At 30.8% G+C, this 13,040-nt stretch overlaps 1 protein-coding gene across 4 annotated transcripts in view; it reads left to right on the top strand.

The window, feature by feature from the left end:
* Positions 1-13,040, top strand: part of HECTD1 (HECT domain E3 ubiquitin protein ligase 1) — a 91,491-nt gene that overhangs the window by 48,971 nt on the left and 29,480 nt on the right. For all 4 annotated transcript variants that reach the window (XM_074289558.1, XM_074289560.1, XM_074289562.1 and 1 more), the window contains exons 16-21: positions 3,439-3,573; positions 4,467-4,613; positions 5,535-5,629; positions 6,453-6,558; positions 11,140-11,274; positions 11,368-11,507. In XM_074289558.1, coding sequence (XP_074145659.1) covers positions 3,439-3,573; positions 4,467-4,613; positions 5,535-5,629; positions 6,453-6,558; positions 11,140-11,274; positions 11,368-11,507 — 758 coding nt within the window. The remainder of the gene's footprint in view (positions 1-3,438; positions 3,574-4,466; positions 4,614-5,534; positions 5,630-6,452; positions 6,559-11,139; positions 11,275-11,367; positions 11,508-13,040) is intronic.

The following is a 13,040-nucleotide window of genomic DNA, read 5'->3' on the forward strand; positions in this document are numbered from 1 at the left end:
AAAATCATCAGTAAGCATTATATATAATGGGATAAGCTAGAGTGGTGAAACAAGGTTGCTCATTATCACCACTATTATTTAATAATGTACTAGAAATGTTAGCTTTAGTAATAAGAAAAGAAAAACAAATTGAAGGAATTAGAGTAAATAATGAGGAAATAAAACTACCACTCTTTACCCAAGATATGATGGTGTATTTAGAGAATTCTAGAGAATCAGCCAAAAACTATTAGAAGCAATTAGCAACTTTACCAAAGTTACAGGATATAAAATAAATCTACATAAATCATTAGCATTTCTATATGTTACTAATAAAGCCTATAGCAGCAAGGGATAGAAAGAGAAACACCTTTTAAATTAACTGTAGATAATATAATATATATGGGAGTCTATCTGCTAAGACAAAGACAGGAACTATTTGGACACAAATACAAAATATTTTTCACACAAATAGTTAGATCTAAACAATTGGGAAAATATCAATTACTTGTGGGCAGGCTAATATAATACAATATATGTTATTTATAATATAATGATGACAATTATTATATAAGTATATTAATATAATAAAATGATAATTCTACCCAAATTAATCTGCTTATTCAGTGCCATACTAATAAAGTTGCCAGATTATTTTATAGAACTAGAAAAAATAATAACAAAATTCATTTGGGAGAACAAAAGGTCAAGAATTTTGAGGGAATTAATGAAAAAAATGTACAAAGGAAAGTGGCCCAGCTGTACCATATGTAAAATATATTGTAAAGTTGTGGTCATCAAATCCATTTGATATAGGCTAAGAAATAGAGTAGTGGATCAGTAGGATAGATGAAGTTCATAAGCCACAAATTACTATAGTAATTTAGTGTTTAATAACCTAAAAATTTAAACTTCTGGGCAAGAATTCACTCTTTGACAAAAATTTCTGGGAAAACTGGAAAACAATATGTCAGAAACTATGCATTGACCAATCATATCTAATACCTCATACCAAGATAAGGAAAGGGGTTCATGGGTTAGACATAAAAGGTGACATTATAAGCGTATTTGGAATAGTCTAACACTCAGATCTGTGGAGAAAGAAGGAATTTATGGTCAAAGAAGAACTAGAGAACATTATGAAGTGCAAAATGAATAATTTTGATTACATTAAACAAATGTTAAGAGTGGCTAAAATATCTTCTATTTTGGAATGTGACAAATAATATCTCTTTAATAAAGATGGCCATATTCCAGAAGGAACTTTTTTATAGCATATTTTTAACACATTTCTCTAGGACTTAAAATGATAGCTAAATTAGATGTGTCTTTCTATTTGTGTGCATTCCATTGCATGCTCAAGAGCACATTAAGAGTTTCATTATTAACTAGCCAATGTTTTGTGAAAATGATGTCTGGTTGAGGTAAATGTTTATATAGTATCATAGCACTTTGATAATTTGTTTTAATTCTTTTTATTGTATATTTATGATAAGATATTCTTTATAGTCTACCTTACTACATCTTTCACAATCTTTTGCTGATATGTAGAAAGATTGTTTTTAAAAAAAAATAAATAATAATAATAAAGGGATTAAGTGATGGTTGGGAGAGGGAAATAGGTAATTTTTTTCCTTTCAACATTACCACTCTTGTGTAGATTATTATCAATTGTAACTAAAATACTCAATATTGATTCTGCATGTTTCCATGAACTTGAAGTCATGGTTTTCATTTGTAGAAATTTTTATTACAGGATAATTCTTAGAAAATATATGATACCTTAAGTTTGTTTTGGATTCTGTGCTATTTTTATTGAGCTAATAATTCTTTTTATTTTCTCCTACAAATAGTCATTATTCAGTTTGAGAAGAAAATCATATCTTAAAAGTTTAAAATATGTAGAAGTTATATAGATTAAAAAGATATAAACTAAGGCTAAATCCCTGAAGAAATAAGATGATTGGAACTTTAAAAAAAAGTTTTGTTTTTATTGATAATTGTTTATATCACCTTTTTTATTTCTTTCATCACTTTCTTAGAGCCATCTATTGTAAAAAACACAAAATAAGAAAAAAAAGTTCATGAAAATTGAGTACATCATCTAAGCCTGATAGTGTATGTAGTATTCGATTTCCTTAGCCTTCCACCTTTGTTTAGAAGGGAGGGGAATGCATTCTCATATTCGTTCTTTGAGACTGAGCTAGGTCATTATACTTTCTTAGCATTCATTTTTCAACTTTGTTGTTGGTGGCCAATTTGCTGTTTTCATTGGTTGTTATTGCATGTTTTGCTTGCTGGATTTTTCCTGTACTCTTCTTATTTTATTATTTTTGTTGTCCCCAGGTATACATGAACACTTTTTAAAATCTTAAATTTTCATTAATTTTTTATATGTTTCCATATAAATCTTTTTGGGAGCAAAATATCAGGACAAAAGGGGAAAATCATGGGGTAGGGGAGATGAAAATAGTATGTGTTGATGTATATTCAGTCTCCATAATTCTCTTTCTGGATGTGGATGGCATTTTCCCTCCAAAATTTATTGGAATTGCCTTGGATTACTGAACCACTGAGAAGAATCAAGTCTGTCACAGTTGATTATCACACAGTGCTGCTGTTGCTGTATGTTTTCCTGGTTCTGCTTGCTTACTTCACTCAGCATCGGTTCATGGAGATCTTTCCTGGGTTTTCTAAAATCAGCCTGTTCATAATTTTTTATGGAACAGTAATATTCTCTTACTTTTATATACTATAAGTTAATTCAGCCATTCCCCAATTGATAGACATGTACTATTCATTCCAATTCTTTGTCACAACAGGAAGAGCTGCTACAAACATTTTTGCTTTTCCTTCTTTTATAATTTCTTTGGATTACAGACCCAGTAGTGGCACTGCTAGATCAAAGGGTATGCATAGCTTTATAGCCCTTTGGGTATAGTTCCAAATTGCTCTCTAGAATAGTTGAATAGTTCACAACTCCACTAAAACTGCATTAGTGTCTAGTTTTCCCACTTCCCCTCCACTATTTATCATTATCTTTTCCTGTCATCTTATAGGTAATCTCATAGGTATGATGTGGTACCTCAGAGTTGTTTTAATCTGCATTTCTTTAATTAATAGTAATTTAGAACATTTTTTTTTTGCTCTTCATCAATTGATAAGCTTCTGTTTTGTTTCCAGAAGAACATAGAATCTTAGTAACTAAAAATATTTACTCATAGTAATTTTGCTTAGTAATATGTTGTTATGCAACTGCTACTCATTATAATTATATCAGAAATTTTACATGCATGAATAAAAGTGATGTATATTTTTTTTAAGTTGATAGGAAAAACTTGAAATTTTCCGTGACTGTATTAAAGCTCTAATATTTTATGAAGAGTAAAAAAATAAGGCAAATTTGTTAAATGTGTTGGAAAAAATTTTATTATTAATTTTTTATGTGTGTGTGTATAGGTACGAACTATGGCCAGAGATTTGTATGATGATCATTTTAAAGCTGTTGAAAGCATGCCTCGAGGAGTAGTGGTAACACTTAGAAACATAGCAACTCAATTAGAATCATCTTGGGAACTTCATACAAACAGACAAGTGAGTTTTAACAACTAATAAATTTTAACAAAAACTTTACTTTTTATCCTCATGAACTTGACAAATCAATAAAATGAGTAATCCCAGATGAAGAACAGGAAAGGACTGCTTATGACACTTAAAGGTCTTCCATTCATTAGATAAAGTTTGAGATTTTTTCCCCCCCTAAAATAATATTTTAACAGTGTTGTTTGTCTTTGTTCCCTTTTCAACGTGCTCTTTTTCTCTTTGTTTTATTTTTTTTCCAAAATATTTTATTGGCACTTTTCTTTTGGTATTTCTTATCATTATCTTACCAACCCTCCCTCCCCAAACTTTTTTTCCCCTTGCACCTTTTTTCCAAATGAAAATCTCTGCCTTGACTATTTAAGCCATACAAATCCTTAAATTGACAGTATCTGAAATTTTCTCCTTCTATATCTCTTAGCATCCACTTTGAAAGTGCATGATTTTTTATTAGTCTTGGGGAGTTTTAGTTGAAGTTTTCTCCTTTTTTTTTTTTCTGAATCTTTTTTTTTTTTTTTGCTGAGGTAGTTGGAGTTAAATGACTTGGCCAAGGTCACACAGATAAGTGTTAAGTGTCTGAGATCAGATTTGAACTCAAGTTCTTCTGACTTCAGGATTATTCACTGTGCCACCTAGCTGCCTCTAAATCCAAAGATTTAAAAAAGAAATAATTTTACAGATTCATTATTAGTTTAATATGTTTAGATTCTCATGTCAAACTTTATTAAGCTGAAATGGAATTTCCCCCCCATCTTTGTATTCAGTATATAAACACAATTCGCATGTAATATAGAAATTCATTTGTTAGTAGTGCTAATAAAATTTGAACTGCAATAGGAACTTTGGCCTTTATACTTTTTTATTTCTTTACTGTGCTTTTTCTTTAGTGCATTGAGAGTGAGAATACTTGGAGAGATTTAATGAAGACAGCTTTGGAAAACTTAATTGTACTCTTGAAGGATGAAAACACTATTTCACCATATGAAATGTGTAGTAGTGGTTTGGTGCAAGCACTTCTTACAGTTTTGAATAATGTAAGTCTGTTCTTGAATATAAGTGGAAATACAGAGCTTTTTAAATTTTTTCTACTTGCAACCCCTTTTTGCCTGAGAAATTTTATATGATGCTAGATATATAGTATAGAAAATAGATATGCAAATTAAATATTTACTACTAATAAATCATAATTCATTTTAAAGATGAAAAATTTGCATATTAATGAGATGAATGTGCTTCTTTATTTTCACATAAAGAATTAAATCTTGATGCTTGATACTAGTATTTGATACTTTTTCTGTTGCCAAAATTTTCATGATTCCCACATTCAGTTACACAGACCCATTTCAGGACCTACAGTTTAAGAAGCTTTGCCATAATAAATGGCATCATTATCTATTATTAATAATAATAATAACAAATCACTATTTATACATCAGTGTTTAAAATTCTCATTCTCTATAGTAAAGAATTTATTTTGCCAGGTCATCCTCAGAAACTAAAATATTAAAAATATTTAGCATAAACTATGTAATACCTGATTTCAAAAAGTTGAGTAAAATAAAAATTGAGTAATAAATTTATTGACCTCTTTTTTTTCTTTTTCAATTCTAATGTATCTCTGATTTTTTTTTCTTTTCCTAATAATTGGAATAATATTTGAAAAATAATATTTTGTATCTAATAAACATGATATATAGTCCCTTTGATCATTGTTTTGAATTTCTCTAAAATTTAATCAACCCTTAAATTTCTTTATACTTTCTTATGTGGTGATCAGTTTACTAATGTAGTTTAGTTAGGAGAACTGACTTATAAGGAATTTCATAAAAGACCTTTAGATAATAGAAATATATTGGTGGCTAAGTATAGTGAATTTGTCTCATAAATATATTCTGTGCATTTTATTTTCATGGCCCCAATGAGAAAAGAATACTATAAGATTGTTTTTCTTTTAGAGCATGGATTTAGAGGTGAAACAAGATTGTAGTCAACTAGTAGAGAGGATCAATGTTTTTAAGACAGCCTTCAGTGAAAATGAAGATGATGAAAGGTAAAAACACTTTTTCCTTTAATTGCTTACACAGAATAATGTATGTTGCTTGCTCTTAATGAATAAATTTAGGCACCTTGTTCTTTGTGTTTGTGTTTAAACAAACTCCCGATATTGTAGAAAGAACTTTTGTTGACTATAATTGGGGAGTTCATGTACTACTTCTGAAAGGGACTTTCTACATGATCGGGCCAAGTCTCTTAATTGCTATGAACTTCAATTTCTTTGTGCAAAAAAGGGAATAGTTTTATCTAGAGCAGTATAACCGTCTTGGGATATAATACATTTAATATTCTTTACAACACCAAATTTGTCTTGTAGCAATGGTTTAATAATTGAATTAAACAAAGTATATGTGTATTTTCTTCATCTATTTTCTTCATCTATTATTTGAAAATCAAAACCATTTTTCAGTTACATATTACTTAAGCAATGGAAACAAATGGCACAGAAGGATTTTCTTTGACAGCACAAATCTATAAATTTCTAAAGCTTATTTATTTAGATCTATGAGAAATAAAGTTGAACTATGCATAGATGCTTGTGCTCCCTTAGAAATTTGCAAAAAATAAAATATGATTTCACCACACAGAGAAAGTAACATGATTGTGAGGTCTTTATTTAATAGACAAATAAGAAACCTGAATATTGGGTTTTAATTTTTCCTTAATAAATTCCCTCATTCAGTTCAGTTTCTATTATTTTATCCAATTGGATAATAGTTATTAGAGAAACATTTTAATATAATTGTGTTTTTTATCCTTTATTCAAACAATATTTTGAAATTCTTATACTCTTTTAATATTTGCTTTTATCTTCATAGCCGACCAGCAGTTGCATTAATTCGTAAATTAATAGCAGTGCTAGAATCTATTGAACGTCTGCCTCTTCATTTGTATGATACTCCAGGATCTACATATAATCTCCAGGTAATCATAGAATACATAAGCTATTAAAAATGGTGAATGTGTATAGCTAAACTGCCTATCCTTTTGCTTAAAGGTTTGTTTTTCCTTTGATTGACATTCTTGATTTTGGCAAACTTTTAAAGATTTTAAATTATTTCAGGCTCAAATCCTTTTTGTAAATTGCTATAAGTATTAATACTTTCAACTTTTATTTCTTTAATAAATTTACAAAGGAATATTTTTCATTACACAAAAAAAAAGACACAGTTTTAGATTTAAGGTTTTGGATTTAGAGATAATTTTTTCCCGTCAGCAATCTTTTTATGATACTGTGATACTTGATAGAAATTTACTTTAAGGGCAGCTAGGTGGATAGAGCACTAGACCTGAAGTTAGGAGGACCTCAGTTCAAATCTGGTCTCAGATACTTAACACTTCCTAGCTGTGTGACCCTGGAAAAGTCACTTAATCCCAACTGCCTCAGCAAAAAAAAAAAAGAAAGAAAAAAGAAATTTACTTTCAAAATAAACTAATAATTGATTTTTTTTAACCATGTGAAGTAGAGTAATTTACACACTTTTTGGGGTAATCTTTTTTATTTTAGTAGTTGAATGAAGTAGTTCATGAAGTAAGTCCCCTCCTCTAAGCCTTCAATTTTTTCTATATATATTTAAAAATGTGTGATGTTTGATGTGTAATGAAAAAGATATACACTCACTTATAATACATGTAAACTTTTTTTCAAGAATCACACATTTTAAAAAATATATAGAAAAGGTAAGGACTTAATTACCAGTTGTACAACCATACCCCAAAAAGCAATGGTGAACTGATTGGTCCCAACCTATATAGTCATTTCTACTACAATGACACAGAATTCAAAATAATCCTGTCTTACTCAACATTTTTATAAATGAAATATGAAAGATTTCCCATAAAGCTTATAAAATCTGTAGATGACACAAAGTTGAAACTGATGCCTAATATGACAGAAGGTATAATCAGTAATCAGAATTATCTTGAATACTAACAAAATGAATAAAAATCAGTGAAGTTATAGGGAAAAGGGTACTCTAATTATTAGAAAATCTCTAATATCTCCCTAATAAAGTTTCCTAATATGAAGAGTAAAGTTGTCATCTTGCAACTTTGACCATTTTTCCTTGTTCCTGAGAAAGACTTAATTTTTCTTCCATCAACATAAATTTTTTTTACATACTTAGATATGTATCCCTAGAGTCTTCTCTTTTCTAGGTTTAAACAACCTTAATTCCTTCAACTGCTCTTCATATGAAATGTATTCATTTTGCCATACAGATTCTCCTCTTATGGTTACTTCCCAGAAGTAAATAAATGAACTTTTCCAGTTTATTTATTGTTGTCTTTTCCATAGAAATTAAACAAAGAATTAAAGTGCATTTGACAAGGGCATAGGATAGTGAGATTATTAAAATTCTGTTGAAGAAACAACTCCTACTTGGAGCTTTTCCTGATATCCCTCTCCCCACAAACTTAGATTCACTTCTCCCTAAAAAAAAAAAGTTTAAATTTCATTTGTGTTTTAAATAGATCACATATACTTATATATATATATATATATTCATTGCCTTATTATGTAAGCTCCTCTAAGGATCTTTGTATTTGTAATTTGTAAAGGGGATTTGTAATCTTTGAATTACCAGCATCTAACTCTGCTTAATATATAGTAGGTGCTTGATAAAATGGTTATTGGTTATTCAGTGGTCTAGGTTTTGGCAGTCCTTAATGGAGCCTAAGAATATGTGAGCTTTGTTGGCTGCCATATCACCCACTTGACTCATTGAATTGTCAGTACACTAAAACCCCAAGTCTGTTATAGATTTCTCTAGACATGACTATTTATGAAGCTGATCTTTTTGAACCCAACTGTATAATTTGTGATTGTTCCTATTGAATTTTATCTTCTTAAATTCAACTCAGTACACAATCTTTTTTTTTTTTTTTTTTTTTTAATAGCTTTTTATTTACAAGGTATATGCATGGGTAATTTTTCAGCATTGAAAATTGCAAAACCAGGACCAGCTAGGTTGCCCAATGGATAGAGCACCAACCTTGAATTCAGGAGGACCCTGAGTTCAAATCTGGTCTCAGACACTTAACCCCAGCCTCAGAAGAAAAAAATAAAAGAAAAGAAAATTGCAAAACCTTTTATTCCACTTTTTCCTCTCCTTCCTCCCACCCCCTCCCCAGATGGCAGGTAGACCAATACATGTTAAATATGTTAAAGTATATGTTAAATATAGTATATGTATACATGTCCATACAGTTGCTTTGCTGCACAAGAAGTACACAATCTTCTTAACACTTTATTTTGGGTCTCAGCTTCCTGTTAGCTGTTTTCATTCTCTCATTTCCAGGACAAAGTTCATTTTCCTTGTCAGAGAAAAAAACAAACAAAAAAAAAAAAATAAGAATTGAATGGCATTGTTGTCATATATCATCCCATCTGTCCCAAGCAGTGATTCTTCTGTCTGATGACTCCCCCTCCCATATAGTTAAAACTTTGACTACTTTTGTCCTAGATTCCCTCAACAGCCAGATTTCATTCACTTCCCATTTTCTCTTATCTCCTTAAATTCTATCACCTACTCTTTTGCATTCTTTCATATCAACAAATATTTATTGATCATTATATTATATTCTCTTCACTGAGTCTGACAAAAATGAATAAAATTTGTTCCCTGGCATTAAGGAGCTCTTAAAAGTTTATTTAGGACAATAGGTCATGCACAGATAATTATGATTTGAGATGGTATAGAGCCACTAAATTATGTTGCTATCATGTTTATATAGTACTTGTTATTTCCCAGGATGAGATTTATTTATATGTATCTTTTGGATTAAGAAACATGGGATTGAAAAGTTTCATGACTTGCCTAATGTAATAAATTATTTAGTTGTTAAAACTGAGACTAGAACTCAGATCTTCTCTATCTGGTTCTTTTGTTAAGGAGGATGGGGGAAAGAGAGATTGCTTCTATCTTGAATGATTTGTGGTCCAGAACTTTGATTTGGGAGGAACTTTAGGAATCATGAATAAAATTTATTCATAGTAATCTTTTAGTTTTAGCCATCTATTTTAAAAGAGAAGTTAACTCAGGTCTTGGAAATCAGGTGAATTGTTCCAAGTCACACAGTAAATGGAAGAACTGGAATTTGAACCCAGGTCTTGTAATAATGGAATTGAGTCTCAAAGTTTAGTCAGTATTGGTAATAAAGAAGGAGCTAGGTCTCAGAGAAAAGCAAAAATGGGAAGAGTTGGGGAACAAAGTTATGGTGATTCTTTTTGGGCTTGTAACTCAGGTTAAAAGAAGAGCAGAAGTTTTAAGGACAAGTGGCATACTCAGCAGAGAGCCAGGTTCTAATGAAAGGAATTGGGGGAAGAGGTAGAGAATGTAGTAGGTTTGCTTACAATAGGGCAAAATTTCCATATTACTAAAGGAATCAGATAAAAGGGCTGAACTACTTATCTGAGGAGGGGATTTGGAAGGAGAGTATGAATAATTGTCCTACCCCATGACACATGACTTATGTGTAGAATTGTTTTTTGTTCTTAGTCTATTACTTTTACCTAAGTAAAGAATTTGGAATCTAGACAAGGAAGAAATTGTACCTGTTAAATCTGAGAGACATGATTTTTTTTAATAGACTGTTCCACATAAACTTAGGGCTAGAGATAAGAACAAGATTTTTTATTAGGGTTTGTTTAAGGTTCACCTTTTCACTTTACTTCTCAATTTTTTGGACAGGCTTTATGTGAGATCAGATTAGTTGTATGACACAGTCCTAGGCCAATGCTTTCTAGGCCAGGAATTGAAGAGTTTATCAAAAATGTATAAAGGTTAGAGTTTTTGGAACAAAGACATCTTGCTCCCTAATCAACACTATAATTTGTAGTTAACTTCAGCTATGTCATAATACCCCTGATGGATAAGTAAGAGTCCTTTCTTTCTAGAAATATATTGTCTAAACAATGAAGACAAATAAAAACACACAGAAACACATAATCAATTATATAATGTACATGTATACTATAATTGGTGTTCAAATATAAGATGACTTGTAAATATATGTTAGATATACACGGAATGGAAGATGAATGCAGCTTTTAATTGTAAAAACACTTGCAATGATGAAAATAAGCTTGTGTGCAGATTAAATTATTTCATTAAAATGTTACTCTAGGGGCAGCTAGATGGTGCAGGAGATAGAACACCAGCCTTGAAGTCAGGAGGACCTGAATTCAAATTTGGCCTCAGTCACTTAACACTTCCTGGCTGTGTGACCCTGGGCAAGTCACTTAACCCCAATGGGGGGGGGGGGATAACTCTGTTGAAATTATGTGAGAATTCCAAGCAATCAATAGTTTGCATATGAACTGTGCTTTTCTTGATAGTACCTGCTAATTTTCCATTTATCTTGTTTTGAGAATTAATAAAAATGCTTTACTTTTACTGTTGACATGGTTTTCAAAAACTATACAGTAAAATGATTAGTTATATTTCATAATTCTAGACTAGCAAGGCATTTTCTGAACTATTTTTCTGTACTTGTTTTAAAAAGATATTGACAAGAAGATTACGATTTCGTTTGGAACGCGCATCTGGGGAAACATCATTAATAGATCGAACTGGAAGAATGTTGAAAATGGAACCCCTGGCAACAGTTGAATCTTTAGAGCAATATCTCTTGAAAATGGTGAGGTTTATTTATTTATTTATTTAGTTGTTTTGTCTACTTGAGGATAATGGAATTATTTGGATTGATATCGTCTATGTTCCTTGTTTTCAGGTAGCAAAGCAGTGGTATGATTTTGATAGGTCATCTTTTGTTTTTGTTCGGAAACTACGAGAAGGGCAAAATTTTGTCTTCCGGCACCAGCATGATTTTGATGAAAATGGAATCATTTACTGGATTGGGACAAATGCTAAGTAAGCAAATTGTCTTTTAATGTATGTTAATTGTAATCTTATTTTGAAAACTCCATGATTTTATAACTGTATACCTTCTTCTGCCAATATCTATGTATATCAAAACCACTCAAAGCCTTTTACCCCATTGCTGTTCTTATGCATGTTTTTCCAGTTTCTCTTTAGGTACTCTGTCCTGGAGAAAATTCTAGTATCATTTTTTTGCTATTTAAATATTTGAATTTTAGACTCAAAACCTATCCATATGTTTTTCTTTGCTTTCATAAAGTAAGCCTATTTTGTTATGCTAATTAACATACATGATCATACAGCTCTTCTCTGCCTTTAGTATAATAACTTGAACATAAATAGTCATTGGCAACAAACTAATAGTATTTAGTGTTTATCTATCATTCTGCAGTTATTTATTAAGCACATATCTTACCATGCAGTATGCTGGGTACTAAATACATGATACAAAGAATGAAATGATTCCACTGGCAAGGAGTTTTTTTTCCTACTGCAGGAGACAAGTATATAATTATTTTATATAGTACAAATATAAATGAAAAAAGTATAAATATATACAAAGTTGTTAAATACAAGGTAGTTTAAGAGGAAGGACACTAGCACTTGGGGAGGGGATATCAAGAAAAGCATTATGAAGATTAGAATGCTTGAGCTATGTCTAAAAGGAAGAGAAAAACTCTTGAAGAGCCTAGATTTTCCCAGAGAATTGTGTATCATTCAAAACATTTGAATTTGTATTTCTTAAGTGACTTTGTTAACCAAGAAGAGATGAAGGACCGAATCAAGGTGGTAACTTAGTAAGTAGAATGACTTGGATTTAGAAGATGTTGTGAAGGAAGATGTGACAATATTTGGCAATTTATTATATATGTGGAATGAGGGAACATGGGGAATTCAGAGTAATGCCAAGCATATACACTTGAGAGATTGGGGGGAAAATGGGGCCTTTTATAGAAACTGATAGGTTTAGAAGAGGGGGAAGTTTGTGGAGAGAGATAATTAGTTGTTTTGGATATGTTAAATTTAAAATGTGTCTGGGATATACAGTTTGTAATGTCCAAATAACATTTAGTTTTAGGACTGGCTATATTGTCCTGGGAGTCATCCCCATAAAGATGATAGATCCCTGATGAGTTGATTGAATGAAGTCAGCAAGAGAGTATAAAGAGACTATCTGCTTTGATGTTCTCTGATTGACAGCCTGTATTAATGCTATAGAAATTACTTCTTGCTCTTGGTTGTATGGACAAGAGATCTTCATTTTGTTTTTATGTTGTATGTGTTCACACCTTTTATAGTCAACATTGTTTGAGATACACATTTGAGTGGAAAATGAGCCTGTGAAGAGTTTGGTGTAAAATCTACTTGGCAAATTATTCCAGTATGTGTGTGTAGGTTAAAATTGAAATCTTAAAGAGAGAAAATGATTCATTAACTGCTACCACTTCTGTATTATTGAAAATAGATGCAGTTTTCCAAGTACAATTCAGTAAGAGTTCCCTGTTTAATTTATGAGCCCAGTTC

The sequence above is a fragment of the Sminthopsis crassicaudata genome, chromosome 2, assembly GCF_048593235.1.
Source record: "Sminthopsis crassicaudata isolate SCR6 chromosome 2, ASM4859323v1, whole genome shotgun sequence".
NCBI lineage: Eukaryota > Metazoa > Chordata > Mammalia > Dasyuromorphia > Dasyuridae > Sminthopsis > Sminthopsis crassicaudata.